General features: G+C 41.9%; 1 protein-coding gene across 2 annotated transcripts in view; it reads left to right on the top strand.

Moving 5' to 3' along the window:
• The window catches only part of tmem9 (transmembrane protein 9), a 69,287-nt gene extending 42,438 nt beyond the window's left edge, over positions 1–26,849 (top strand). The window contains exons 5-6 of one of the 2 annotated variants that reach the window (XM_078197708.1): positions 11,583–11,642; positions 22,128–26,849. In XM_078197708.1, coding sequence (XP_078053834.1) covers positions 11,583–11,642; positions 22,128–22,271 — 204 coding nt within the window. In that variant the 3' untranslated portion in view covers positions 22,272–26,849. The remainder of the gene's footprint in view (positions 1–11,582; positions 11,643–22,127) is intronic. The other variant, XM_078197709.1, reaches the window with a different exon arrangement.
• The last annotated feature ends 1,112 nt before the right edge of the window (positions 26,850–27,961 follow it).

Here is a 27,961-nt window from a genome sequence, read left to right as displayed (position 1 = left end):
ATGTGATTTGGAAGGCCTTCTGCAGAAGGAAAGTATCCAGTAAATGGTAGAGCCCTTAGAAATATTAGCCTACAGAGGGATCTGGGCATGCAGAGCCACAGTTCTCTGAAGGTGGCAACTCCAGTGGACAAGGTGGTCAAGAAGGCGTATGGAATGCTGCCCTTCATCGGTCGGGGCGTTGTGTATAGGAATTGGAAAATCATATTGCAGCTGTATAAGACTTTGGTTAGGTCTCTTTTGGAGTTTGGTGTACAATTCTGGTCGCCACACTAACGGAAGGATGTTATTGCATTGGAAAGGGTGCAGAAGAGATTTACCAGGATGTTGCCTGGTTTGGACGATATGGACTATGGAGAAAGGTTGAACAAACTTGGATTGTTTTCATTAGAGCGTCGGAGGATGAGGGGCGAACCTGATAGAGGTTTACAAGATTATGACAGGTTTGGATAGAGTGGATAGTCAGAGTCTTTTTCCCAGGGTCGAAGGGTCAATTACTCGGGGGCATAGGTTGAGAGTGAGAGGGGGAAAGTTTAAAAGAGATGTAAGGGGCAAGTTTTTCACACAGAGGGTGGTGAATGCCTGGAACATGCTGCTGGCGGAGGAGGTGGTGGAAGCAGATTCTATAACAACGTTCAAGAGGCAACTGGATAGATACATGAATAGTCAGAGAATAGAGGCATATGGACCATGTGGAGGCAAGAAAATATTAGATTAGAGAGGCATCTGTGTCAGCACATAGTGGTGGGCTGAAGGGCCTGTTCCTGTGCTGTACTGTTCTTAGTTCACACATACACTCGCCACAAGAGAGAGTCCTTTGGTATTTTTCAGTGACTCATTCACCTGATGACGCCCCAAAGCCTTGCCACCATCTCCAAGGTATAAGTCAAGAGTGTGATGAAATACATTCAACTTGCCTGGATGAGGGCATTTCCAGCAACACTCATGTTAAAATCTTGGAACTCCATCCTTAATTGCATGTTGTGGGAGCAGAGGTTCAAGAAAAAAGCAAGTATAGATGGAATCACTGCCCTTGCTAGCAAAGCCCACATCCTATAAATTACTTGAAAAGGGATTTGCAAACAAAACATTACATTTACAGTAAATCCTCAATGATCTTGCAACTACACTTTAAAAATCCTCAATGATTTTGCAAATTTGTACAAAAGTGTCAGCATAATCAAATTTTACTGCCTTCGAGCTTTACACCCGTCTGTGTTCACATCATGTACACCTTAACCCCAAATCTAGCTTTAATGTACAGAAACTAAAGCAGTCTAGTACTGGGTGGCAGTGAGAAATGTCAGACAATAAACTGAAAATGCAGCATTTAAACATTTGACCACTTCAAACTGAACCGTGCTGGAGTCCAGTGTGTGGGTGGTCTTTGAGATGTATCAAAACATTGTGTATCTTTCCCCCTCGCTCTGGGCAGTCATGGCTCCAACACAGTTTGACAGCAGGCTGCTGCAATTGTGAGACATGATCTTCTAAGCAGTGCTAGCTAGTAACAGCTTTTTACAAGAATATCACCATGCGTGTGTCTCTCATGATATGAATAATTGCTGAGTATTTGGTGTTTTGACATTCTGCTCTCCCTCAGTATTTCTGAGTTTGGGATTACTTGTGTTTCTTTGAGTGTGCTGCGTTTGATTGAGTAAAGTTCAAGCTGTCACCTTGAAGGAAATCTGCTTGTTTTCAGTTATGCAAATACTATTAAGATATGAATTAATCCTGTGAGTGCTGGGTGGAGATTTGAGTGTGTCTGGCAGTTTGTCTTTGTCGCGGGAGATTTGAATTGCCCTTATTACCATGGATTTAGTATCTTACTGGCCAGTTTTTCTTTGTAATTGGTGACTTGTTGTGGAGGCTCTTTGAGCATTGTCCTATTTTTCACGGTTAGTTGCGAAGGTAGTGAAATCCTATGGATTCTAACATGGTTTTTAAAAAGAGCTCCGCTAAACTAGTTGTCTGTTTGCAGTCATAGCTAGTATTTAAATATTGAAGAAAAGTAAACCTTAAAAATTTCTCATTGATCCCACCAAAAATCTTATAAGGACCAGACTTTGTCTCTGGGATCAGAACAATACAGTAAGAAGTCTCACAACACCAGGTTAAAGTCCAACAGGTTTATTGGTAGCAAATGCCACTAACTGTCGGAGCGCTGCTCCTTTGTCAGGTAAGTGGGAGTTCTGTTCACAAACAGGGCATATAAAGACACAAGCTCAATTTACAAAATAATGGTTGGAATGATATTATTAACTGATAGCCAAGTTCCGCACACATGAGGACGGCCTCAACCGGGATCTTGGGTTCATGTCACACTATCTGTAACCCCCACGACTTGCCTGGGCTTGCAAAATCTCACTAACTGTCCTGTCTGGAGACAATACACATCTCTTTAACCTGTGCTTAACCCTCTCTCCACTCACATTGTCTGTACCTTTAAGACTTGATTACCTGTAAAGACTCGCATTCCAACCATTATTTTGTAAATTGAGTTTGTGTCTTTATATGCCCTGTTTGTGAACTGAAATCCCACTCACCTGATGAAGGAGCAGCACTCCGAAAGCTCGTGGCATTTGCTACCAAATAAACCTGTTGGACTTTAACCTGGTGTAGTGAGACTTCTTACTGTGTTTACCCCAGTCCAACGCCAGCATCTCCACACCATCAGAACAATACACAGAGTAATGTCCCCAATGAATTGTTAAGCAGATTTTTTTTCTGTTTATATCCAATTCAATCCAGTCAAAGTCCAGTTCAAAGTCTCAGCAAGTGAGACATTTCAGATCCAAGCTCACAAGACAGGCTCACCACTTCCTGTCTTGGGCTTGATCTACATGATCCAAGCTGATTGGAGCAGGCATTGCACCTCCTCCAAGGCTCAATCTCATTTGCATCTTAGCCAAAAAGCCTAGATGTCGCTTTAAAAAATTGCTTCAAATGAAGCCTCAGTGTAACCTCATGACCTCAACCAAGTGCAGGATGCCAAAACTACACTTGATCTTAGCCAAAAGGCCGAGAAGCTAAGCAGAGAGGATGGAGAAACTAGGAGCAGTGAGGCTATTGTGATCATGTGTGAAGAGCTAAGTACTTCATTATGTCGATAAACTCCCAGTGGGAAAACCTGTACCAATCAGGGGATTCATTCACAGCTCTCTGGAAGAATGGTAAATTATACCTCCGTTGATGAAGCTGCAAGATAGCACTGCAAAACAAAATGATGCATCAGTGCTAACAGAAAAGAGGTTATGGCATTCTCTGGAATTCATAAGTACCAAGAAACTGAAAATATGCAACATATAGTCTTTCACTCTCACACTGGCCCGAGAATGATTGTTAGAAGTCTCCGAAGGGTCAGATGATGCCGAAGAAAAGTGGACCTTTAGCAGTTTACCACTTGAAATATGAGATCCAGTTATTTTCATTGTGCACTTGGCATTTATAGGAGAACCAATTTTGCCCAAGTGAACTCTTGGCAAACTGCTGTATTCAATATTTTTATTGTCTGCTGATGTTTTATTGCAGATTTGCCCTTCTTGTGACTGCAGGAGGGGCAAGAATTTAATGGAAATCCATGTGTGAAGCAAGCTTTAGCCTGGAGCTTCCAGGTTTACTGCTGCGTGTCTTTTGGTTAATTCAGTAAGCCAGAGAGTCGGGCCTTTATGACAGTGTTACAAAAGGGGTGAGGGTAATAGAAAATCCCATAGTGCTGATAAGGGAAGGTTGGCTGCTGATGCAGATTTGGAGTTTGCAAAGAAATATCCTGTGCCAAATTGGTGAGCAGGTTGCCTCGTCAGCACAACTGCTCAAACGTAGACAGGCAAAATCTGCTTATTTTGTTTTTTGGTTGACATCAAACGTGTTATCAATCATTCCCAAAGCTTGAGAACTGTTATGTGAACTGCACGGCTTGGTGTGTCTTTGATTGAATAAGGGTTGTTTTGTAGATTGTGCCAGGTTGATTCCGATCTCTCTTATGCAGCTGGCTCTTGTGTACTGCACTGGCAGATAGTGAGTCAAACATTGGCCCGGACCTTCTGAAGGTAACCCTTGGAAATCCCCCACGCACTGACTACACAGGAATTGCCCAGGACATTTCAACATGTGTTGGGCAATTGCCTTGTATGTAGAGTAAAAGAGCCTTCCAAAACTCCAATTTGGAGTCAGAGGGGGCGATTTTTGAGTCTGTGTTCGCCATCAGCATAAACAGCGACACGGGCCCAAAATCTCATGAGGGTGGGAAAATGAGAATCTCACTGGTGAGATCTTTCCGATTTTCTGCACCCCTCGCCAGTGATGTAATGACTAGGTGGGAACCTCATTTTAATAAGTTTAAATATAATTAAAGGTTCTCCCCACAATATGTTCCCCCCTCATTGAATATTCATTCCTCACATCGGCGAGGTTCACAACAGGTTTTTAAGAGCTTGAAGCAGCCAAGGGGAACCTCCTGGGAGTGCAAGGGTAAGCATGTCCCCCAGGGGAAGAGGGGCATGCCCAAACAGTGCCTTGGCACTCCGATACTTGCGAAAGGGCATCACCCTGATGCTTGTGTGGGGATGGGGGGAACAATGCCCCCGACTTGCCCAAATCCCTCAGCCACTTATACACTTGCCTTCTTTTCTAACTTGTCCAAATATCTGGGACATTTAAACCTATCAGTATTATTTATTTATTACTCACAAGTAAGCCTTACATTAATAATGCAATGAAGTTACTGTGAAATTCCCCGAGTTGCCACAGTCCAGCGACTGTTCGGGTCAATGCACCTAACCAGCACGTCTTTCAGAATGTGGGAGGAAACCGGAGCACCCGGAGGAAACCCACGCAGACACGGAGAATGTGCAAACTCCCCACAGACAGTAATCCAAGCCGGGAATCGAAGCTGGATCCCTGGCGCTGTGAGGCAGCAGTGCTAACCACTGTGCCACCGTATTGCAACTGGTGCCATAAAAAGGGGCCATGGCTTCACTTCTCTCAACGCTCCTGTACTCTGAGGGAAGGCCTCCAGGAACAACTCCACTCCACGTTTCTCAGCAAGCCCAGGTTGGAAGTCTGGGTGAGAAATGTGGCTCTCCATTTCTCAATAAGAAATTAGGAGCAGAATGGTAATCCATCGGTGATTTCTACTCCATCGAAGATTTAACCCATTGTTTTTTAAAAAAAATAGGGTTCTTATCAACAAAGGTTAACGAATAAGGTATTGCAGGAAGCGTCTAAAGGACACCACAAATAAGCGCAGCTGTAGCCCATGTGGCCCATCGAGCCTGCTCTGCCATTCAATACCATTGTGGCTGATGTTAGGCTTCAACTCCACTTTCCCACCCATTCTCTATTTCCTTGCATTTCCTGAGAGACTAAAAATGTGTCTATCCCAGCCTTAAATGTATTCGACTCTGGAGGATCCATGGTCTTCTGGATTAGAGAATTCCAAAGAATCACAACCCTTTGAATGAATTAATGGGCAACGCGGTGGCACAGTGGTTAGCACTGCTGCCGCATAGCGCCAGGGACCCAGGTTCGATTCCTGGCTTGGGCCACTGTCTGTGCGGAGTCTGCACATTCTCCCCGTGTCTGTGTGGGTTTTCTCTGCGTGCTGTGGTTCCTTCCCACAGTCCGAAGGACGTGCTGGCTCGGTGCATTGGCCATGCTAAATTCTTCCTCCGTGTACCTGAACAGGTGAGTGTGGCAACTAGGGGATTTTCACAGTATGTTCGTTGCAGTGTTAATGTAAGTCTACTTGTGACACTAATAAATAAATTTATAAACTTATCTCAGTCCTAAATGATCGACCCATTGTCCTGAGATTGCCCATCTTTTAGATTCCCACCTACAGGGACTGTAAGGCTTTCAATATTTTTAGGCTGTGACTTATTGGCATCACAAAACATAACAGGTTAGTCTGAACCTGTCAGTATGGCCATCCCCACAGGAAATGTTTACATAGCAATTTTCAATAGATTGTAAGACCCATGTAAGAATTGTGTATATAATTTGATAAAATAATATCTGCACTGACTTGCTATCCAGAGCTCATTACTCCCAGCCATGGTCAGCCATTTTCAATTCCTGTGTTACCAACACATCGAGATACAGAAGAGATTTCAAAGGATGTGACCAGGAATGGAGAATTTTAACTGAGAGAAGATTGAATAGGCTGAAGTTTTATCTTTGGAACATGGGTACTAGAGGGTCCCAGGTTATCTTTGGAACATGGGTACTAGAGGGCCCCAGGTAGAGTGGGTAGGAAAGATCTGTTTCCATTAGCACAATGTTCAATCACCAGAGGCATAGTTTTAAAATAATTGGTAGAAGGTTTAGAAGGGAATTGAGATGTTTTTCACCCAAAGTGTGGTGGGGGTCGGGTGGTCGACGCAGAAACCCTCATCGCATTAAAAGAAAATTGGATATGCACTTGGCCTATGGAACCACTGGCCAATAGATAGGAGATGAGATTCGGCTGAAAGACATATTTGCAGCCATCACATCCACAGTGGACTGAATGACCACCTTCTGGGCCATCATTTTTCTGTTACATTAGATGCATTGGTCATGCTAAATTCTCCGTCAGTGTACCCAAACAGGCGGCAGAGTGTGGTGACTAGGGGATTTTCACAGTAACTTCATTGCAGTGTTAATGTAAGCCTACTTGTGGCACTAATACAATAATAACGCTGTTTAACTATATCGTTAAATTTATTCTCTCGTTACTGAATTGTGGCAGTGTGATTTTTCCAGATTGTATGCAGTTCATGAGTCAGCATGTTTATGTGCTGGCTAACTACAGTCTTTGGCAGTATTAATGTTTCTATCGACAGTAGTGTAAGAGTCTAACACACAATGTGTGTGTTTTTTGTTACCCAAAGCCAGCAATAACATTTTTGCAGATTAGATCTTCATTTGACTGATTTAAATGACTTCAGTTTTGTCTTGAATTAACAGGCAGTTAATTTGGAAATCCTATTTATCAAAATCTTTCTTGCAATACATTTTGTGAAGATTGTTTTAAAACCTGCTCCTGCTGCATTTTGACATGCTTGTGAACATGGGGACTGTGTCCAGTGCGTATGGAGCAGAAGATGTGCCCCTACCTAGATTAACAAGACCCTATATGCACCCTGTGCAGTTCATAGAATCCTACAGCCCATTCAGCCCATCGAGTAAGCACCGACCACAATCCCACCCAGGCCCTATCCCCATAACCCTGTGCATTTACCCTAGTTAGTCCCCCTGACACTAAGGGGCAATTTAGGATGGCCAATCCACCTAACCCCACACATCTTTGGACTGTGGGAGGAAACCGGAGCACCCGGAAGAAACCCACACAGTCACGGGGCGAATGTGCGAACTCCACGCAGACAGTGACCTAAGCCGGGAATCAAACCTGGGTCCCTGGTGCTGTGAGGCAGCAGTGCTAACCACTGTGCCACCGTGCCGTCCCATTCAGTTAATCATATTGATCTGGATGCAGGTTCGGAAATTAACCATTTTAATGTGTCCATAATCCTGAAGGAAACTGGATTTTTGGGTGAATCCAGACTTCAGTTTTCAGTACATACTGTGAGGGTAAACTTTATCCTTCATTTCCTCCATTTATGACTTGAAAGGCTGATTTTGAGCTGCTGTTCCACAGGACAATGCGGGTTCCGATTGTCTGGTAATATTTAATTAATTTCATAGGAAGTGAGCCGTACAATTCTGTAGAGACAAAAACTCATTGTTCCACTGTGCTTCTACGTGTCAGGAAGGGTTCATTGTTAATCTAAATAATGAAAAGATTTTTAGAAACAGAAAAGCAAATTTCAAAGCCTTTGCCATGATCCTGCAAATGTCCAGATATCTCCCAGAATTCCCGAGATTATAGAATGATCCCTGTGATTTGGAAGATAACAAACGTATCTCCCGTTATTCAAGGGAAGGGTGGGGGAGTGAGGAAACAAGGAACTACAGACCCACTTGGCATGACATAAACTAGAAAGGAAAATGCTACAGTTCAATATTAGGGACATGGTAACACTTGGAAAGTCAGTATAATCGGGCTAAGTCAACATGGTTTTATGAAAGAAAAATAGTGCTTTGCAAATCAGTTCATTTTTTGAGGACATAACTGGTAGGATGGAATGGGGAACAAGTGGATGCAGTATATTTAGAACATAGAACATAGAACAGTACAGCACAGAACAGGCCCTTCGGCCCACGATGTTGTGCCGAGCTTGATCTGAAACCAAGATCAAGCTATCCCACTCCCTATCATTCTGGTGTGCTCCATGTGCCTATCCAACAACCGCTTAAATGTTCCTAAAGTGTCTGACTCCACTATCACTGCAGGCAGTCCATTCCACACCCCAACCACTCTCTGCGTAAAGAACCTACCTCTGATATCTTTCCTATATCTCCCACCACGAACCCTATAGTTATGTCCCCTTGTAATAGCTCCATCCACCCGAGGAAATAGTCTTTGAACGTTCACTCTATCTATCCCCTTCATCATTTTATAAACCTCTATTAAGTCTCCCCTCAGCCTCCTCCTCTCCAGAGAGAACAGCCCTAGCTCCCTCAACCTTTCCTCATAAGACCTACCCTCCAAACCAGGCAGCATCCTGGTAAATCTCCTCTGCATTTGAATTTTCAAAAAGCATTCCAGAAGGTGTTTCAAGAGGTGAGGTTATTACACCAACACTCTCAAAGGATTGGGTATTAAAAATGAATGGATTGAGAATTGCTGAACTGGTGGAAATGAATGGGCCATTTTCATTGGGAGATTATAATTAGTGATAATGATTGGCAGACCCGGCTCAAATGGCCTACTCTTGCTCCTATTTCTTGTGTTCATTAGTTCTTGTGAGGGAGCAGCCAAGAGCTTAATCATTAAATATTGGAAGCGTGATGAATATGTTCAGGATTTTCTCTCCACTTGATTTGTGTTTGTTTTAGAATTTGATGTGTAGTTGGGATAATTATGTGCTGAGACTTGAAATTCTCACTGCCTGGTTTACTACTCCAGACTTGCGTAGTATTAATTTTGTCTTTGTCACACAAAATTGTAACTTCCGTGCTTTTTTAAAAGAAATCAGGACAATATAGAGAGTTAACAAATAAATAAGGAAAAATTCCTCCTTCACTAGAATGAACTTGACAAAATCAAATGCTTGAAGCTGATAAAAGCAAGTATTTAATAAGCTAATATTGGCTGGAAATGATTATAAAGTTACTGTCAGTGATTCACAGTATCAAATACAGTGGGGACAGTATTTTCCCATAGCTCAGTATTTATCAAGATTTCCCTTAAAAGATGCAGTGGTGACTGTTTCAACCACCCCATACTCCATATTGCATCAACCTCAGTGTGAGATCCTTTGGTTCAATGTCCTTTTTTAATGAGTATCCAAGCTGCACAATTCTGTAATTGTAACCTAGCCAGTGCATTGTAGAAAATCATCATTATTTCTATACTGTACTCTATGCTGCCATTTATACAATCCAGACTTGTACTGTCTTTAATTACCTGTACCTTCACTTTTGTGAAATGGTGTATTTAAACCCCAGGACTCTTAGTTCATCCACATCTTACAATGTATTTTATCCCAATTAAAATACACTTGCCCGTTCTGGTTATCTTAGCCTTTATAACCTTCCAATTGTACCAAAATTCCTCCTTCAGTGCCATAAAGTTTGAGATTGTGTTCCCTTCATCCCGTGCCCAAATTATCTATAGATACCAAAGAAAAATGAATTGCAGACTGGAGTACACTGCTAACAGTCTTTCTCCTATCCAAACAATATCCATTTGCCTTGCTTCCCGTTTATTAATCAAACTTTATATTCCTGCCAATACATTTTGTTATGCCGTACGCCTGAATTTTTGAAACAAACACCTTGGGAGGCACTTTATGAAATGCCTTCTGTAGATCCGTACATACTACATCGACTACATTCCTTAATCTTTCCAATTGGTCACATCTTGAGAAATACTCTGAGAATGAGGGACGGGTGCAGAGGCGTTTTAATGAGGTAGCAGTTCCTTGGAGATAATGTATAATGTTTACACGCTACCAAGGTCCTCCAACCAGCGAGTTGATGTGGAAATGACTAGATGATACCCTTTGAGAACTGAAGTTCCATTTAAGATCATAAGAAATAGCGGCATGAATTTGGCCCACCAAACCTGCTTCGCTATTCAATAAAATCGTGGCTGATCTGATTTTGGCCTTAAGTCCACTTTCCTGCCTGTTTCCCATAACTTTCGACTCCCTTGTCAACATGGTTATTTATGTGGGTGTCTTTCACAGAACACTCTACACATATGGTTGCGTTGTTAAAAGAAGGCGGAGTGCACAATAAGTATGTAATGACAATCTTATACTCTGTTTTGAGCCATGATAGGTCTTGCTCTTTAAAATAACTAAGTATGACTGCAAAAGGCAAGAAAGTGGAGTTGAGGCTGACATGAGATCAACCATGATTGTATTGAATGGTGGAGCAGGCTCGAGGGGCTGAATTGCCTACTCCTCAGGGCTTTACTTTGCATTCGCACTGTGTGTACCTCCCATAAGTTCATAAGATATGGGAGCAGAATTAGGCCATTGGGACCATGTGGTCTGCTCCACCATTCGATCATAGCTGATATGCTCCTCATCCCCATTTTCCTGTCTTTTCCCCATAACCCTTCAACCCATTACCAATTAAAAATCTCCTTAAATTTACTCGCTGTCCCAGCATCCACCGCACTTTGGGCTAGTGAATTCCTAGCCCATCAACATCAAAATCTCAAAAACGTGTAGGTGTTAGTTGGCAGGAATAGTGTACACCTTTATTTTTAGACTTAACTCTTCCAGCTAACTCCTGGCTGGCCTCTTACCTGCCAGCCTCCATAAGTGTAAGTCAAACAAAACTCTGCTGCCCATACCTTGACTCGGAGCAAGCCCATTCAGCTACAGCCCCTATGCTCACTGATCTACATTGGTTCCTGGTTAAACAACACCTCTATTGTAAAATTCTCATCCTCCTCCTCTTTCAAGTCCCTTAACCTCCCCATCTTTGTCATGTCCTCCAGCCCAACAACCTTCCGAGATATTTACGTTGCTCTGGTTTTGGTTCCTCGTGCATCCTGATTTTAGCTGCTGTACTATAAGTGACCGTCAGCTAAATGCTTAGGCAGTGGAATTCCCTCCTTGAACCGTGCCATCTCTTTCTTCCTTTCAAGACGCTCCTTAAAACCTACCTTTTTGGCCAAGCTTCTGATCATTTGTCATAATATCTCCCTACGTGATTCAGTGTCAGGTTTGTTTACTGCTCCTGTGGGGTTTCTTCAGTCTCTTTACCATATTAAAAGTGCTATATAAATGCAAACTGTTGTTGTATTTGAAGAAATGCGAGCTACTGCATCTCCTTCACTAAGAGGGTATTCAACATTTTGTTCGATGATTTGAAAGAAGCAACTATTGTACTGTAAAGATTTGTGCATTCACATGTTCCTCACATAAGTTTAAATACGGTTGTGTCCACTAATCTTTTTTCCCTCTCCCTTTTCCCTTCTGCTGCCTCAACTGCTGATGGTGCTGACTGACGTTGGGGTGCAGTTCGACAGGCACTCGGAGCCTTCCGGTACCTCACCAAGTGGCCATTTGCCATGTGTGAATGTGAGTGACAAATGGCTATTTAATCATGGAGGATAGCACTGTGCAGTCCAGCATGGAGGAATAGCTGTCAGATGTAGGAGCCTTAGCTAATTCTTCTCTTGATCTCTGTAACCCAGGCCGTTGAAACCATTGTTCATATTCCTGCTGCCAGCACAGAAGAACTCGACTGACTCGATGGGGACCAAAGTTAAACTTGGACGTGACATTCCTGCTCTCTGAGGGACATAGCGGGCTAGGAGATGCTTAACAATGAGCTGAGGCACCAGAGTAGTTAGTGAGACTTTTCAGTTTACCACTGTGACCTCAAGAGCCTGGAGATTGTGCAATGGAGATTGTTTAGTGAGGACCATAAGATATTAATCCCAGTTATCCATTTTTAAAAGATATTGCCGATTGGGAGGGGGGGGAAATACCATTATTACCTGCTCAGAAGTGATGCTGTTCCAGTGACTGGTGAAGTTTGTTTATGCATATGAGAAACTGGATGATGGGGCTTAAGCTTCAAACTGCCCTACTGTACATTGATTGATGCAATAGGTGTATGATGATCATTCTTGAAAGCTCCATTTAAATCTAGCCTTTGATATTTGGTGCTCTGTGAAACCTCTCCTTTGATAAAGTCACTTCCCATTTAATGTTGCTGCTGACAGAAGCGCAGCTCTCTAGAACTGTTTCATGTTTCCAGACCTTTTAAGATGAATTTTTCTCAACTGCAGCATGTGTGTGTCTGGTGTGAAATGTGTCCCGTTGATGGACGTGCCTCTGATCTCTGCAAAGTGTTGAGATCTATAGATTCCTCGCCACTCTAGGTATCAACGCTTCTTTGACCCTGCTGCTCACTAGTCAGTATTTGTATTAGTCACCCCCATCCAGTAATCAAATTCACCGACCGACTTAAACGAACCCTGGATGTTATTTTTTATTGAATTGACACAGAGCTCTTCATCCCTTCTTTAATATCAGTCCCGATGTTCCCAGCCTCCTCTGTGAAAACTGGAGGCGAGTGTATGTTGGGAGACTATAGACATCACAGTTACAACTTGCATTGTCATGAAAAATTAGAACGCTTTATAGTTATATAATGTCATGAATGCAGTAATTGAGTTCCCTTGGAGAGTCGCAGTGCTGATGAGTAGCAAGAGACAAGATCAAAGACATAGATTCAGAAGATGCTGTTGAAAGTGGGAGGAAAAGTAACAAGCTGGTGTGATTTAGGAAGAGTGATCCAGGTGGAGAGGTCAAAGGCTGTACCATCAGTGATGAGGAAGTGAATAAGAAGAGCAGTGGATGTGCACTGCCATAGTTCCCTGGGACAGATTGCAAAAAATGGAATGGACTAAGACCCAGCAAGGGAATAAAGATTTTAAGTTCGTACCTTGGGGAGTGAAGAGCTCTTCGAGACTGATGAGAGCTGTAATGTGAGTGGTATGGAGGTTAATGAAATAGGATAGAGTTGGCAGAGTTCTGGACAAATTAGATTTAATGTGGTTTAGATCACAAGACTAAAGAAAACACTGCAAGATAAGCCTGGAAACAGAGGCTTGGCTGGAGGTTTGTGTGGGGATGAGTGATGTTGAAGAACTATAAACATTCCTGTTGGCAATGGATGCAATATTGGAACTCGATTCAGCATCAAGCAGGATGCCAAAGTTCCATACTGTCGTGTTTTACCTGAGCAAGCAGCTGGAATAGGGGAATGGGGTTGGGAGCTCAGCGGCAGAGGTTTTGACGGGAGCCAGATAGCATACCTTGAACATTGACAAGTTAGAGAGGAATACTGGTGATTCACAGCTTTCCGTCAGATAATGCTGGCTTAATGCTCCTTTTCATGACTTCTTTCAATGAATGAATACACAAAATATAGTTATCAATAATTAACCAATTTTAATACAGAGAGTCAGGTCAACCAACCAATTCCAATCAGGTTCAAATGTATTTAAATGTCAAGAGCAGAATGGTTTGATGCACGTTGGCCTGGACTTTGGGGAGCAGCAAAGCAATGGCACCTGCCACTGACCTTGAAGAAGCTGTCCACAAAGATCTAGCAATTGCTGTGGCATGGATTTCCCCTTTCCTGGCATCAGTGTGAATCAGAAAAGGGAATCTCCAGGTGTCTGGTAACAATGTCATCAATCATCTCTCACAGACAGCAAAGCAAGGAAATTAAAATGCACTGAACTTTTCACTTTTAATTAAAAAATTTTAAAGGAAAAGTGAATGGGACATACACATGTGATTGAGATAAAAGCCGAAATAACATTTTAAAAAAATAAAACTTCTTAAAAAAACTTTTAAAACAATGCTTTTTAATAATGGCAAAATTTGACATTCTACAAAAATGAAATGTTTTTCTGTGTGGATAAGGCAATTTGATATTTCTGGACCTTGTACACTGTTAAAAAGTTATCCTCACTCAATAGGGTTTTTATAGTGAAACTAATAGTGTAAAAGGACAAGTTTTTGACCCAGTTTATGGTGATTTACAGTTTGATTGCAGTCTGGGGGATTTCCTCCTGTGACGAGCTATGGAAGTGTAGAATCGCTGACAGCACGTTCTGTATTTCTACATTATTCTACACTTGTGTAAACTCCAGATATTCCTGTCCGTTTCAGTGAATTAATTCATTGCCACTGCAAAACCATTGTATGAATGATACAGGTGAAACCGTTTTGGTGCTGGACACCATGCCAACCTGGTTCACGTAAATATCACAATGGCTCAAGCCTGCCATTTAGCCCCTGGATAGTATTCAGTAAACTTCATTCCAGCCTGCCCTTACCCAGTCTGGCTAACAGGACTCATCAGTGGATTTGTTCTAAAGCTTTCTAGCAGTGCTACTGATCACCTTTGCATTACAAATCTATTTCTTATAGATACTACATCTGCAACTCATACAAGGTAAAAGAATATTTAACTAAATCGTGGAATTGCAGTGAAGGTTCTTCTGGTAAATCCATTTGCCTGTTGATGGGAGGGACAAGGCAATTGTACAAGAGAGAATGCTGTCGATAAGGCTGGGCAGTTCTTCCATTTGATTTGATTTATTATCACGTATTAGTATACAGTGAAAAATATTATTTCCTGCATACCGTTCATAGAGAATGAAAGGAGAGAGTGCAGAATGTAGTGTTACAGTCGTAGCTAAGGTGAAGAGAAAGATCAACTTAATGTAGGGTAGGTCCATTCAAAAGTCTGATGGCAGCAGGGAAAAGCTGTTCTTCAGTCGGTTGGCACGTGACCTCAGACTTTTGTATCTTTTTCCCGACGGAGGGAGGTGGAAGAGAGAATGCCTGGGGTGTGTGGGGTCCTTAATTATGCTGGCTGCATTTCCGAGGCAGCGGGAAGTGTAGACAGAGTCAATGGATGGGAGGCTGGTTTGTGTGATGGATTGGGCTACATTCATGACCTTTTGTAGTTTCTTGTGGTCTTAGGCAGAGCAGGAGCCATACCAAGCTGTGATACAATCAGGAAGAATGCTTTCTATGGTGCATCTGTAAAAATTGGTGAGAGTCGTAGCTAACATGCCAAATTTCCTTAGTCATCTGAGAAAGTAGAGGCATTGGTGGGCTTTCTTAACTATCATGTCGGCATGGGAGACTAGGACAGGTTGTTGGTGATCTGGACACCTAAAACTTGAAGCTCTCGACCATTTTTGCCACTTTGGTATATGGCTCATGGTCCCTTATCGATCTGCAAGTTGCCATTGATCTCTATCTCGCTTTGTTGTATAACATTCTTCTGTTGAACGGTCGTGCTGTTAAATAGTAAAAATAACACACAATTTCAACACTGCAGATCTGGGGTCAGAGTACTAAATGTAGAAACGTTAAATGTAGAAAACAGAAGGGTAATTTAACGGAGGCCTTTAAAGGGGCAAAAGGTTTGATCAGGTAGACATGGAGAAGATGCTTCTACTTGTGGTCAAGTCCAATTCCATTGGACAAAGGATTTAGTACGCCTTGTTGTAAAGGAAGTGTTCTGTCCACTGCTGTCAAACTAATCGCTGACTTTTAAATACCCAAAGGAACAAACCTGTGAGCAATTTTCTGTTTCTGGCTCTTTTCAATTTTCTACAAAGTGTTGAGTTTGGGTTCCAAAGATTAATTCACCTTCTGTTCAAATGCCTAAAGGTTAAATATCAATTGCATCAAATTTCGCACTGCAATTAAGATAAAACCTTGTAACTACAGCATACTTTCATGTAAATTAATTTCAAGACATCCTATGCTGTCTTCTGGCCCACCTGCAAATAATTGGCAATGTTGCAAGTCAGTGAACTGGGACTGAGGTTGTTCAGCAATAATTTGTATACAGGCTTCTACGTCATACTGGATTTACTGCTGAGGACTCGGCCAGAACTGATGGTGAGGAAACACTTTGTTATCGGATTCAGCGGGCGGGATTTTATGGCCTTGCTCGTCGCGAAACTGTAAAATCCCGCCTGAGGTCAACAGACTTTCATGCTCGGCCCCTTGCCCGCTCCAATTCCCGTGGCTGGTGGGCCGGTAAAATTCCGGCCAACGTGTGCTTGAGATGGAGATGTGAGAGTTACAAAGATGATTTGGAAAGAATGAGACATAAACTGACCATAATAAACTACATTGACGATGGGTAAACCTCTCTCTCTCCTCTTCCTTCTCCTCTCTCTGTTTTTATTCATTCATGGGACATGGGTGTCACTGCCTGGCCAGCATTTATTGCCCTTCCCTAGTAGCTCTTGAGAAGGTGATGGTGAGCTGCCTTCTTGAATCGCTGCTGTCCACGTGCTGTGGGTTGACCCTCTCCTCTCCTCTCTTTTTTTTCTTCTCTCTTTTTCTCCTTCTTTCTCTCAGGGCCAGTGAATGTGTTTTTCAATAATTGTGAACTTGGTACGCTATTTAAGAACGCAGTTTCACCTCACTCAACAGGGTGAAACTTACAGGATTTTGACATCAAGATGAACAGCGTAAAAGTGAAAGTTTTCATCCATTCACTGATTTCTCAGGCACTGTACTCTGGGAGAGCCAATTCTCTGCATGTGCCCACTCTCAAGTTGCTGCAGTTTCACTATGATTGCAGGCACTAAATCCAGGCCTATTTTTATATGTATATTTAATGTATATGTCTACACATACATTAAATATGGGGGAATCATGCAGGATAACACTACTGATACGTTCATGTTCATGCATTGTGTATAAGCTGAGTTAATATATTTGTGCCAATGCACTCCAAGGAAACCTGTACTTCAGCCAATATGTTTTAATGGTTGAATTCTTGTTATACTCCTAACATCTGGATCGAGCTGACCTTTTAATATAAGACACTCAACATCTGTAAAAATGCCTTTGAGAGGTATGTGATAGAAAAAGCATCTAATAACTTGTGTCAAGTTGCTCCCTTCACCACCAATGGCCGTGAGTGCTTCACTCTGTTGTGGCGTTTGCAATCCAAGTTTAGACAGGCAAATTCTACAACTGAGAAGTTTGCACAGTTCTAATGAACTCTTGCTAACATCTCACATGCTGCCATTACACTTTTTCAGAAATAGCTGTGGTAACACAGGGAAAATATAAATTGGAATTTCACTAATAAAGAATATTGGGAAAAGGCTTCATTTGACTATGTCACCATCAGGAAAACAAGTCCGAGAAGGTTCTGATCAGTGTTACATTCAATCACAGCTCGAGTTCTTTGACCTGCTTGAGTTACCACAACACGAGAGAGGCATTCAAAAACCTGAGGCAGTGTAAAGAAGAGCTACGGTCTTGGACTTCCAAAAATAATTTGGAAATATAACAAAGTTCTTTGCAAAGTGATAACCCATGGAATGGCTTCCCATATAAAGTAGCAAAACACAAGCCATTGCGTACTGTAGTGGGGGGGGAATTATGAATCATTATGGATAGAAGAATTAAGTTGGGCTATACAATATCCACATTTATCATTTTGCCAACATTATAATATTGTATCTAGAATAATTGGAGCTTTCAAATGTGAAGTTAGATTTTTGTTGGGTAAGGGAATCGAGGGATATCAAACCGAGGCAAGTAAGTGGAATTGAGGTTCAGATCAGTCAGAATCTCATTGAATGGTGCAGCAGGCTTAAAGGGCTGAATAGCTACTCCTGTGACACCTGGAGCAGCACTACACCAGATCTTGCTGCAAACTGGATTTAAGCCAGGCCCACCGCAAATCATGTACTGGACACTGGTGTGGGGCTGTTCATTTAAGAACCCTCCCTGGAACCATGTACAGTACTGAGTGCATTTTCTCTTGTCCTGAGTCAGGACATTGATAACCTGTCCAGGACCCTGTGAATTTTATCAACTCTTAAAATAATCCAGGAAGTGCTAATGGTAATTCTCTGTGTAATTCGCTGGTAATCAACTAGTGAGACCTGGGGAACAGGGAATCTGTTACCTTTCTGTGGTAACTTCTTTAGCCCAAGGCTGTTCAGATCTTAGCAGCGGAAACGGATGCAGCAGATAACTTTTTCCCACACCCATGCCTGAGGAAATGCTACTTGGGTGAATGACAAGAGTTTCACTCAGGCATTTTAATGTAGTATTTTGGATCATCCAGTGATTTTAAAATGCTTGGCTACAGGAGCTTGACAAGACTGGTACAATATGCACAGTTATAGCGGAAAGGTCACCAGGAAAGGATGCTAGAAATTCAGGTTATTGCAGTGCTTTTCTTGCTGCAAGTTTATCTTATTGATACTGCAGAGTGAATTCAGCTTCCCTAACCTATACAAGATTTACATAGGTACTTCCAAATAATTGTGCGTCAGTTGTATTGTACCTTTCATAACAGCACTGCACAGCCAATTCAATACTTCTGATGTGTAATCACCCCCCGTTGTAACACAGGGAAGGCGTCCGCAAGAAAAAAATAACATTGTTATATTGACCAACTAATCTGTTTTCAGATGTTGGCTAAGAGTTGAATATTGGCAGCACACCTGGGAGAACTCCCCTGCTCTTTAACATAGTCATGATGTGGAGATGCCAGCGTTGGACTGGGTTAGGCACAGTAAGTAGTCTCACAACACCAGGTTAAAGTCCAACAGGTTTATTTGGTAGCACGAGCTTTCGTGGGTCCTGATGAAGGGGCAGTGCTCCGAAAGCTCGTGCTACCAAATAAACCCATTGGACTTTAACCTGGTGTTGTGAGACTACTTATTGCTTCAACATAGTGGTTTAGGATCATATGTATGCACAGGAGGAAGGGAGACAGGGTCTCAGTTTAATATTTTGGCCAAAAGACAGCACCTCAGACAGTGCTGCATCTCTCAGTTACTGCACTGGGGTGTGTCAGGCTGGCTTATATACTCAAGAATCTAGATTTGAACTCATAACTCCCTGACTTAGAGAGTGTTACTATGACCCACAGCTGATAGTAAATAGTCAAATTCATTGTCCTTTCCTTCAAACTGAAACTTCTGCTGTTGTTGGAAGAAGCACAGTAAATATTGGATTCTGTAGATCAGCTGAGAGGTTGGTATGTCTGCAGGCAGCTGGACAATGAAGCATTGACACAATGTCAGCTGTTTGCTTTTTGCTACAGTAAGCACTTTTCTGTCGCAGCCAGATGGAAGCTGGAGGAGGGAACCCTCCTTACCAAGGCTTTGACCTCTGTAGCATTGCACTGCAGGACAACCCAGTGAAGTATAGAGGTTGTCGCTCGGTCAAACTCCTGGAACTAACAGTATTGTGAGAGCATCATCAGCATATGCGCCGCAGTAGCTCGGGATAAATACACAGCACCACCCTGTCAAGGTAGCCAGGCCGCAATCAATGCTGGCCTTACCAGCAATTTGCTTGATTTTCGTTTTAAACTAGTGCATGTTTTCACGAAATGCTGCTCCGTTCTGCCACAGTTAATTTTTACATGTTAAACACTTAATACAATTGGTGCTTTTGTTTTAATCCCAGTTTCCACCCTTGAATTAGCTTGTGGTGAATGTTTGTCCAGCTCTACACCCCAACCTTGTTCTTGTGTGGAGCTTATATTCTTATTGGAAGCTGATGGAACTTAGGTTTTAAGATCACGTACAAGCTATACTCTACCTTCTGCGTAAACTAGAGAGCGTCTCCTCCAAGTTTTCAATCGGATAAGATGCCTAAATGAATTAAGGAGTACAATCCAGCAGACGTAAGGCTCTCTGAGGAGAGATGACTGAAGTTGTTAAAGTGAAGTTGTGCACTGCCAGTGAGCTGGATTAAAGGTGAGTTTGGAAAATAGAAACAGCAAGATTATGGTTAGCAAAAAAGGTATGGGGCAATTAATAGCTGAATCCTGGTGGACTGCAGCCTGTGCTGATAATGTATGTAACTTATACAATCAATGGTGCCTTTGATAAAGTCACAGCTGTTAATGATGGGAGATGTGAGCAGCGTAGACACACCTGAAGGAAATGAATCCAAGTGTATTTAGGTGGACGAGCTGAGGATTGATCTTTGGAAAATGTAACATAATACATTGCAATCAGGAAAGCAGAAGGTTAGACACATTGTAAATCTGCTGTCAGACATGGAAATGGACATAAATTTAGGTGAATTGTTGGCTATCCGTGAGAACTATCCACTTTGAGGTTCCTATTGGTACTTTCCAAATGTGGTGATGTCTATCAGGGTCACTACAATATTGGTTATTTTAAACAGGAGAATTCGTCGCTCACGTTGCATGAAATTCAGATCACTTTTCCTTTCAAACAGATCTGGATGTGTTGGAAGAGTCAAAGAAAAGTAGCAAAATATATTTCTTAATACTGAGTAGACAAGAGGTGACCTGTTGTCATTTGAAAGTTCTCTTGCAGTTTTGCCAATAGGTTATTACTTCATGTTAAATGTTCTTGCATGCTACACACAAAGTAATGTAGCATCATCACCAAATGTCACTAGAGACCAATGTGGTTGACTCCCAACTGCCCTCCAAGGGCAACTATGAATGGGCAATAAATGCTGGCCAGCCAGCAACACCCATGTCCCATGAATGAATTTTGTCACAGTCCGGTACTTACCCAGACAGTTAATCTGTGTACTGTCACAGATTTCGGTGAGCTGAATGAACTTGCTGTTGCAGTCTTGGAGCTTGCAAGTTAGCACAGGCTTCACCACAAGTGACTGAGAACAATACAACTTCCTTTCCTTGAAGCACAGTGAAATTTGAGTACTACATTATCAAACAAAGCGAATAAAATACTGGAGGATAAAAGAACTCCCAATTTCAGGGATACATTAGCTTTGTTGGAAAAGTTAAATAATCAAAAATATCAGGAGGATCTTGAAGAATTTAAAACTTAAACATAATATTTATTTCCTAGTAACCTAGTAAAAGCTTCCCACCACAGACGTCAAGCTCACTGGCCTATAATTTTCTGGATTATCCCTGCTTACTTTCTTAAACAGGGGAGCAACATTGGCTATTTTCCAGTCCTCTGGAACCTCGCCTGTGGTCAAAGAGAATGTGAAGATATCTGTTAAGACCCCAGCTATTTCTTCACATGCCTCCCGCAGTATCCTGGGATAGATCCCATCTGGCCCTAGGGACTTGTCTACCTGAATGCAATTTACGATATCCAACACTTTCTTCCTCGATATATTGACATTCTCTCGAGCGTACAAACACCCATCCCTGACCTCAACATCAGTCATGTCTTTCTCCCTGGTGAATACTGATACGAAGTACTCATCAAGGATCTCACCCACTTCCTGTGGCTCCACGCATAACTCCCCTCCATTGTCCTTGAGTGAGCCTACTCTTTCTCTTGCTATCCCCTTTGAGTAAGCTTTCAATTTTTAACTTTTATCGTTGGGTTTTCCTTCATCACTAACTGAATGTTGGTTTCTGATTATATATTTACATCTGACTCGAACTTCTTGCACATCCCCTCTCTCCATCACTTTATCATTGGCAGCTGGGGTCTAAGCTCTGAAATCCCTCCCTATAATCCCTAAACACACTCTCCTTCCTCTCTTCAGATTCTCCTTAAAGCTTATTTCTTTGTCCAAAACTGTCTTAATATCTCCTTACATTGCTCAGTGTCACGTTTCATTGGACAATGCTCCTCTGAAGCACCTTGGAACCATGTTAAAGATACTGTGTAAATTCATGTTATGTATCTGTTGACATTTGTATGATTTACACTGGAAATGTGTACAATTGATTATTATAATTATACAGAAACCAAGTAAGAGACCAGTTAAGGACGAGTAGCAAAAGAGATGAGGTAAATCAGAAAGAATGACTATGGAATAAGAAATTTGAGATTTAAAGGATTTATGATGATAGGAATAATGAAAGTTGGGGCAAGGTATGGTGCGATCTGAGCTTGAGTAGTGAATTGCATTGTCAACACCTGGAGCAGGAACTATGTTCAGGGTCTTGCAATGGATAAAAGAGCATGAGAAGTATTGAGCATGTGACTAAATCAGACTTGGAAAAGGAAGGTTTAATAAATGCAATGAGATATAATCATCCATTTTAATTTATTGCAGGATACGCGCCCATTTGCTCCATCCCATGGACAAGCCCGTGCCAACACTGTTCTCGAGAGAGTGGAGGGAGCCCAGCAACGCTGGAAGCGTCAAGTGCAGGAGCAGCGGAAAACTGTCTTTGACCGACACAAGATGCTTAGCTAAACGTCACCTCTTTCAACTCCGTGATTCAGGCCTAGTCATGTTGTCACTTTGAACCGTGAAAGTTGGTGTTAGTTCTGAAAACTTAAAGCCGTCTCCCAGGTTTATTTTAACCAGTCCGGTTATATGCATCACACATCAAAGTGAAGCATTTAAACAGTTTGCATGGTGTTCCCTTTGAGGATGTGTCTCTGTAAAGTGAATCCCCTGATGTCCCCTTTAAGTACAGCTCCCTAATTAAATGTTCAAAAGATTAAAACCCTGCACGTGTGAGGAAGCTTTGGCAGCAAAATATATAATCGAGCTTGACTGCCAAAACGCACTCCAAATTCTCCCTGCTTTTTCTGTTAAAGGGATGGGATACTCTACTCAATCCGTCTGCCCCCTCCTCTGACAATGTGATTAAGAGTGCTGCCCAAAGCCTTCTACCCCATTTACATTGTAACTAAAGGGGACTTTCTTGATCACATCCCCAAGGAGCCTCAAGATAATAGTTCAGAATCATCAAGTATGGAGAAGGGAGGCCTGACAGACAGCAGTAAGTGTACAAATCTTCTCTTTCCTTTCTCTCTGTTTTTCTTTTTCTTTCTCTCTCTCTCCCCCCCCCCCCCCCCCCCCCCCTTCCCTCTCTATCTCTCTCTCATGTTTAGGATGACAGGCCAGTATCATATATACTGCACAGTTACCCTTTGTGTTAGAAACGCTTTTCTCTTCTGTATCCTTGACACTGCAAGGTGACGGCACTTTTTAATTAATTCCCCCCCACACTGGAAATGTTTCACAGGAGGTAAATTAAAGGAACTTGTGTTATGAGTGGAAAAGAAGTTTGGCTTACTGTAAAACATGGGCTTTTGGTTTAGCTTCACTATGGATGATGGAGTGGGTCATGAGGCACAAACTCCTCCTCATCGTTAATGAAGCTGAGTTTTACAGTGCTACATGGTGTCAATGTTTTCCTGTTGTTGCTTGGTGCCAGTACTGGTATTCGAATGCTAAACGGTGCATGTTTCCTATTGACATGCTCTCCCTATCCTAATCACTCCATGATGTTCTTTATTAATAATGTCGAGCTCAGGTTTGGACCACTTGAACCCTGGGTTCTATTAATTTTCAGGCATTTTGAAGTATTGTGTTACTTTGGGAATTTGCTTTAAAGGATTACTGTGGGCTAAATCCTAGTATTTACTTTTTGTTGAAAGAAAATACACGGAAACTCTCTTTGAGGTGGCTTGCTCTTAGATTAAAGGGCTGCTGTCTTTCTGTACATGATTTAAAGGCCACTGCTCCTAGCTTCCAGGCCGCTCCGGTGAGATGCCTACTGCCCTGGCTGGGAGAAATCCAAGCACAGGCGTGCTGGTCATCTTGCAGAGCTGTCTGTGTTTGAGAATGAGCCCAGAGCTGAATGGCGTGATTGGCTGCCAGCTCCTTTCAGGAGGAGTTTCTTGATGTAGCTTCACTCCTTTGCTTCTCTCACATCTAAGTGTAATTGTTACTGTGGAAAGCCTGCAGCTCACTGAAGTTTATAACGCCCAAGAGCACAGCCTGTTTTATTCAGAGGTGACATATGAATGATAGATTTGTGTTGGAGTTAAGAGTATTATTATGTTATTCTACAGTGCTGATAACATGTTACCATGACAAAGAGCTAATGATGCAGATTGTCATGTCCATTATTTTACACAACTATTCATTTCTATACGATTGACCAGTTGGAGCAATTGTTTTGTTGGCTCTTAAGGAGTAAAGAAGTTATTTTGAAATGCTTCAGCACTCCTTCCAAACAAGCAGCCAGTGGAACTTAGCCTCTGTTGACATATTAAGCTGAGATGGAGACTACGTTACTCAAGTTTTGTATTTATGGGGATCCAGACAGAAATTGATCATTTTTATTAAGATGGATGGCCGCAGCAGATGCCTCTGTGCTATAATAATCTGTTTTCTTCTACCATGGAATGATTGGACACAAATTGGTTTCTGATATTCTTGTGCAGTAAGTTTCCAGCCACAGCTAATGTACCAGTAGGAACTGGGAGTATTGGCATTGGTTAAGGTCTGAGGAACAGGCTTCCCTGTTACCTGTATCTGCTCTTAGATCCCATGTAATGTACCGTAGCATAAGGCAAAGAAAGGGCAAAAACCAATCATTAGAATGTTATCATTGAAAATCATCTGCAGTTAGATTTTCTCTGCTGGGGACAACTAACTAACCAAATGGAATATGTTTCACTTAGACAATCTACTGATTCTAGTTGAGCAAGTAATATCCAATTGAACAGGCCTCTATCATACAGACTGGAGTAAAGGAGGGTATATTCCTGTCCTGTATCTTGTATCAGCCCTTAAAGGAGAAGGCTGCCACTCCAATGGAGATCCAGTAGGTCAGTCAGCTCCTCTTGGAGACTTTGTGGGAATTCACCAAATGCACTTCTTATTCCTGAAAAATGGGTTCTCTAATTTTAATTAAAGGAACACCATCTGAAAGAGAATTAAAAATACTATAAAGCGACCCAGTAAAGCAAAGCCAAGAGCCAAAGTTGAAGCATTAAATGTTAAAGGTGCCTGCAAACTGGTGAATTGCATGTTTTTAAGGTTTGTTCACAGTTTGTTGGTACTTGCCCTGAGCAAGTTGGCACGAGAAATTCTGTGACAATTGGTGAAAGACTTTGAAGTGTTCACTCTTTTTGTCTCGCCTCAGTTTGGCCTGGCTGTCCCCATGAAATCTTCCTGCCTCTTTGATCACACTTTAACAGTAGCAGTGAGGTGACTAGTTTTGCGATCAAACTCTGCAAGTCCATGGACTCAATAATGTCTGGACCTTATTCCTGTCATCAGTTATCAGTTGATTTCCAATATCTAACCTTTGAGAGTGGGAGAAGGGAAAGAAGATAAACGGTATCATTGCTATCTTTGTCCAGTGTAGCTACACATTGGGCTCGAGTCATATTACAGTCCTATCTTTCAGGAAGTCTGAATCTTTATGAAGACCAGTAGTTGACGAAACTTGTCCAGGGGGTCAGTGCCCAATTAAATCAAAGCTTCTCTAATACACCACTGGGATCTCCTGGCTACTCGAGGTTTATGTTGGTCAGTAATTAATGTTCATTATGCTGGAAATTTCTCTGTTGCATTTTTGTGAAAAAAACAAGTGGATTGCAAATTGTTTTGTGAAAACTATTTTTCACAAAGTACTTTGGAATGTGATATATAGAAACTGACTTTTAACTGAGACTTCTTGGTCTGCTAGTGGCAGGAATCTCTGAATGTGAAGCAGTGGACAGCCTGAGTAGTGAAGTCAGTATTTATTTTGCTACACTCCTGTGCTGGCAATATTTGAAAATACATTGGAGATTGTGCGCATTCAACATACAACATCGGCCAGTGCTTGTGGCAGGGAACACTCAGCAGGCCATCACCTGCTGACATTAGTAGACAGATGTAACATTGCCATTCCCCTCAGCTCGACGTGACTTTGAGAGCTCTTTAATCTGTGGATCAGCTCACATTTTTGTGTAAATGTTCAGGTTTGTCAGGTCTGTTTAATTTCTCTTGGCTTGTTTTCCGCTGAAAATCAAATTAGCCGCTACCTATAGGCTCTTACTGCTAAGTTAAACAGCACTCCATTGCTATGTCAACTTTTTCTGACTTAATGAAGACACATTGTAAATGCTACTAGATTCCGCTTAGCTCTATTAGCTTTTTTCATGAAATGACTCGTTGCAGCGACATTGTTAATTATTGCCTACATAATCACTATAGTTAATATAATTCATTTTATGAAGTGTTTTGAGATTCTTCAATGTGATAATGCATTGTAGAAAGATGCAAATTAATATATACCCTAGTCGTTGCACAAATCGTTGCTTGTACAAATCTACTGGAAATGAAGTACTTGAGGTTGTATATTTGTTAACCAGGATTTTTTTCTGAACTGTGATTCACATTTTAAATAGAAATATGCTGCATCAGCTTTCTTTCTGAGAGTTATATTCCCTCTGATGCTGTCCTGTTACATGTATTCTGGATAAGTCTCTGGAATTGCAGCTTTTGATTCATAGTATACCCAGTATGGATTAACACGCCTGAGACAAGAACTCTGGCACAACAAACATATTCCGCCAGGGGATGGGGTACGTATTAGCATGGGCCTTGAGCATGTTAGATCACATGATCTGTGCTATTTGTGACGGAGGGAGAAGGCAGCAATGCACTTTGGTCTGATCACCTCACCACACACGAGTACATGGCAGTGGACTACACACTAAGGCAGGAATCTTTGGAGCTCTGTAGGCTGAGCAGTTTAATCTGGGTGCAACTTGGTAAGTGTGTTTATTTCAGTGGGAAATAAACTTTGTGTAAAAGTGCCGCATTATCCCCCAATCGCTTCTCTTTCTCGGTCTTACGGAATCAATGGTCTCATCAAAAGCTAAACATCTCAATTTTTCCACGTGAATTACTGACTTTAGAAGTGGAAACCATTTTGTTGTGTGTTTGTGTTTTTATCCCTGTGGAAACAATCTGTGTTATTTTCTATTTTATGCACTGCAAGAGAAGTCCAATATCTAATAAAGATTACTAGAAGCATCAAGTGTTTGGTAGTTTATTCTGAAAGAAGACTGCTGTCTTCTCCACTGAATAATTCCTGTCTTCCTATTATCATAGCTGCAACTCATGCCATCGTACAACAATCTGACATTCTCTACTTCCTTTTATTTTAACTGTTACAGAGAACTGTTAAGAGTCAGCATATAGGTGATGCATTCACTGGGAACATTATCTAATAATTATCTGACAATTTTATTGTCCGGGCCAGGTTGGTAGAGAAAACTCTGAAGCATCCAAACCCAAAGATGTGCGGATTAGGTTGATTAGCCATATGCTGAATTGATCCTTAGTGTCAGGAGGATCAGCAGGGTAAATACGTGGGGTTATGGGAATAGGGCCTGGGTGAGATCGTTGTCGGTGCAGGCTCAATGGGCCAAATGGCCTCCTTCTGTACTGTAGGGGATTCTATTCTGTTCATCCCAATGTGCAAGGAGGGGCAGGGAGTCTGCCTGTAATGATTTAGATTCGTGGCTTTTAGTTTGTGAACCGGATCCTCCTCTGACTGACTGCACTGTGGTTAGCACAGACTATGGGTTCAGATGATAACAAGCCATGATATGTTGTCATATGGGTAAAATATCATTAACATTAAACAGTAATTATTGTGTTTATTATTACACTGCAATGGTATAATTAACATAATTTAAAAAGAAAATTAATCAGCAGGTTAACGCCCTGTTCTTGATTTGCAAAGCTGATTTCAAGGTCTGCTTGGTAACACCAGATCTAAAATCTTTAATATTAAAGCCTTGGTATGCAAAACAAACACGCTTTGTGGGTGCTCAGTGTGGTATGTTTGTGCTCTTCAATTTCCTGTCCTTGGGCTGCCATCTCTCATTAGGTTCTGGTTCTAATTGCCCTCCAGAACTTGATATCTCACATCAGCGACTGGACTGGCACATTCAGAGTGATGATCTGGATGATTTTTTTAAACTCATTTGTGGGACATTTATCGCCCATCCCTAGTTCCTCTTGAACTGAATGGCTTGTTAGGCCATTTCAGAGGGCAGTTGAGAGTCAACCGCTTTGCTGTGGCTCTGGAGTCACATGTAGGTCAGACCCGGTAAGGACGGCAGATTTCCTTCCCTAAA

Source organism: Mustelus asterias, chromosome 25, assembly GCF_964213995.1.
Source record: "Mustelus asterias chromosome 25, sMusAst1.hap1.1, whole genome shotgun sequence".
In the NCBI taxonomy this organism is placed as follows: Eukaryota; Metazoa; Chordata; class Chondrichthyes; order Carcharhiniformes; family Triakidae; genus Mustelus; species Mustelus asterias.
The sequence above is the reverse complement of the archived record's forward strand: the minus strand, read 5'-3'. Positions and strand labels throughout refer to the sequence as shown.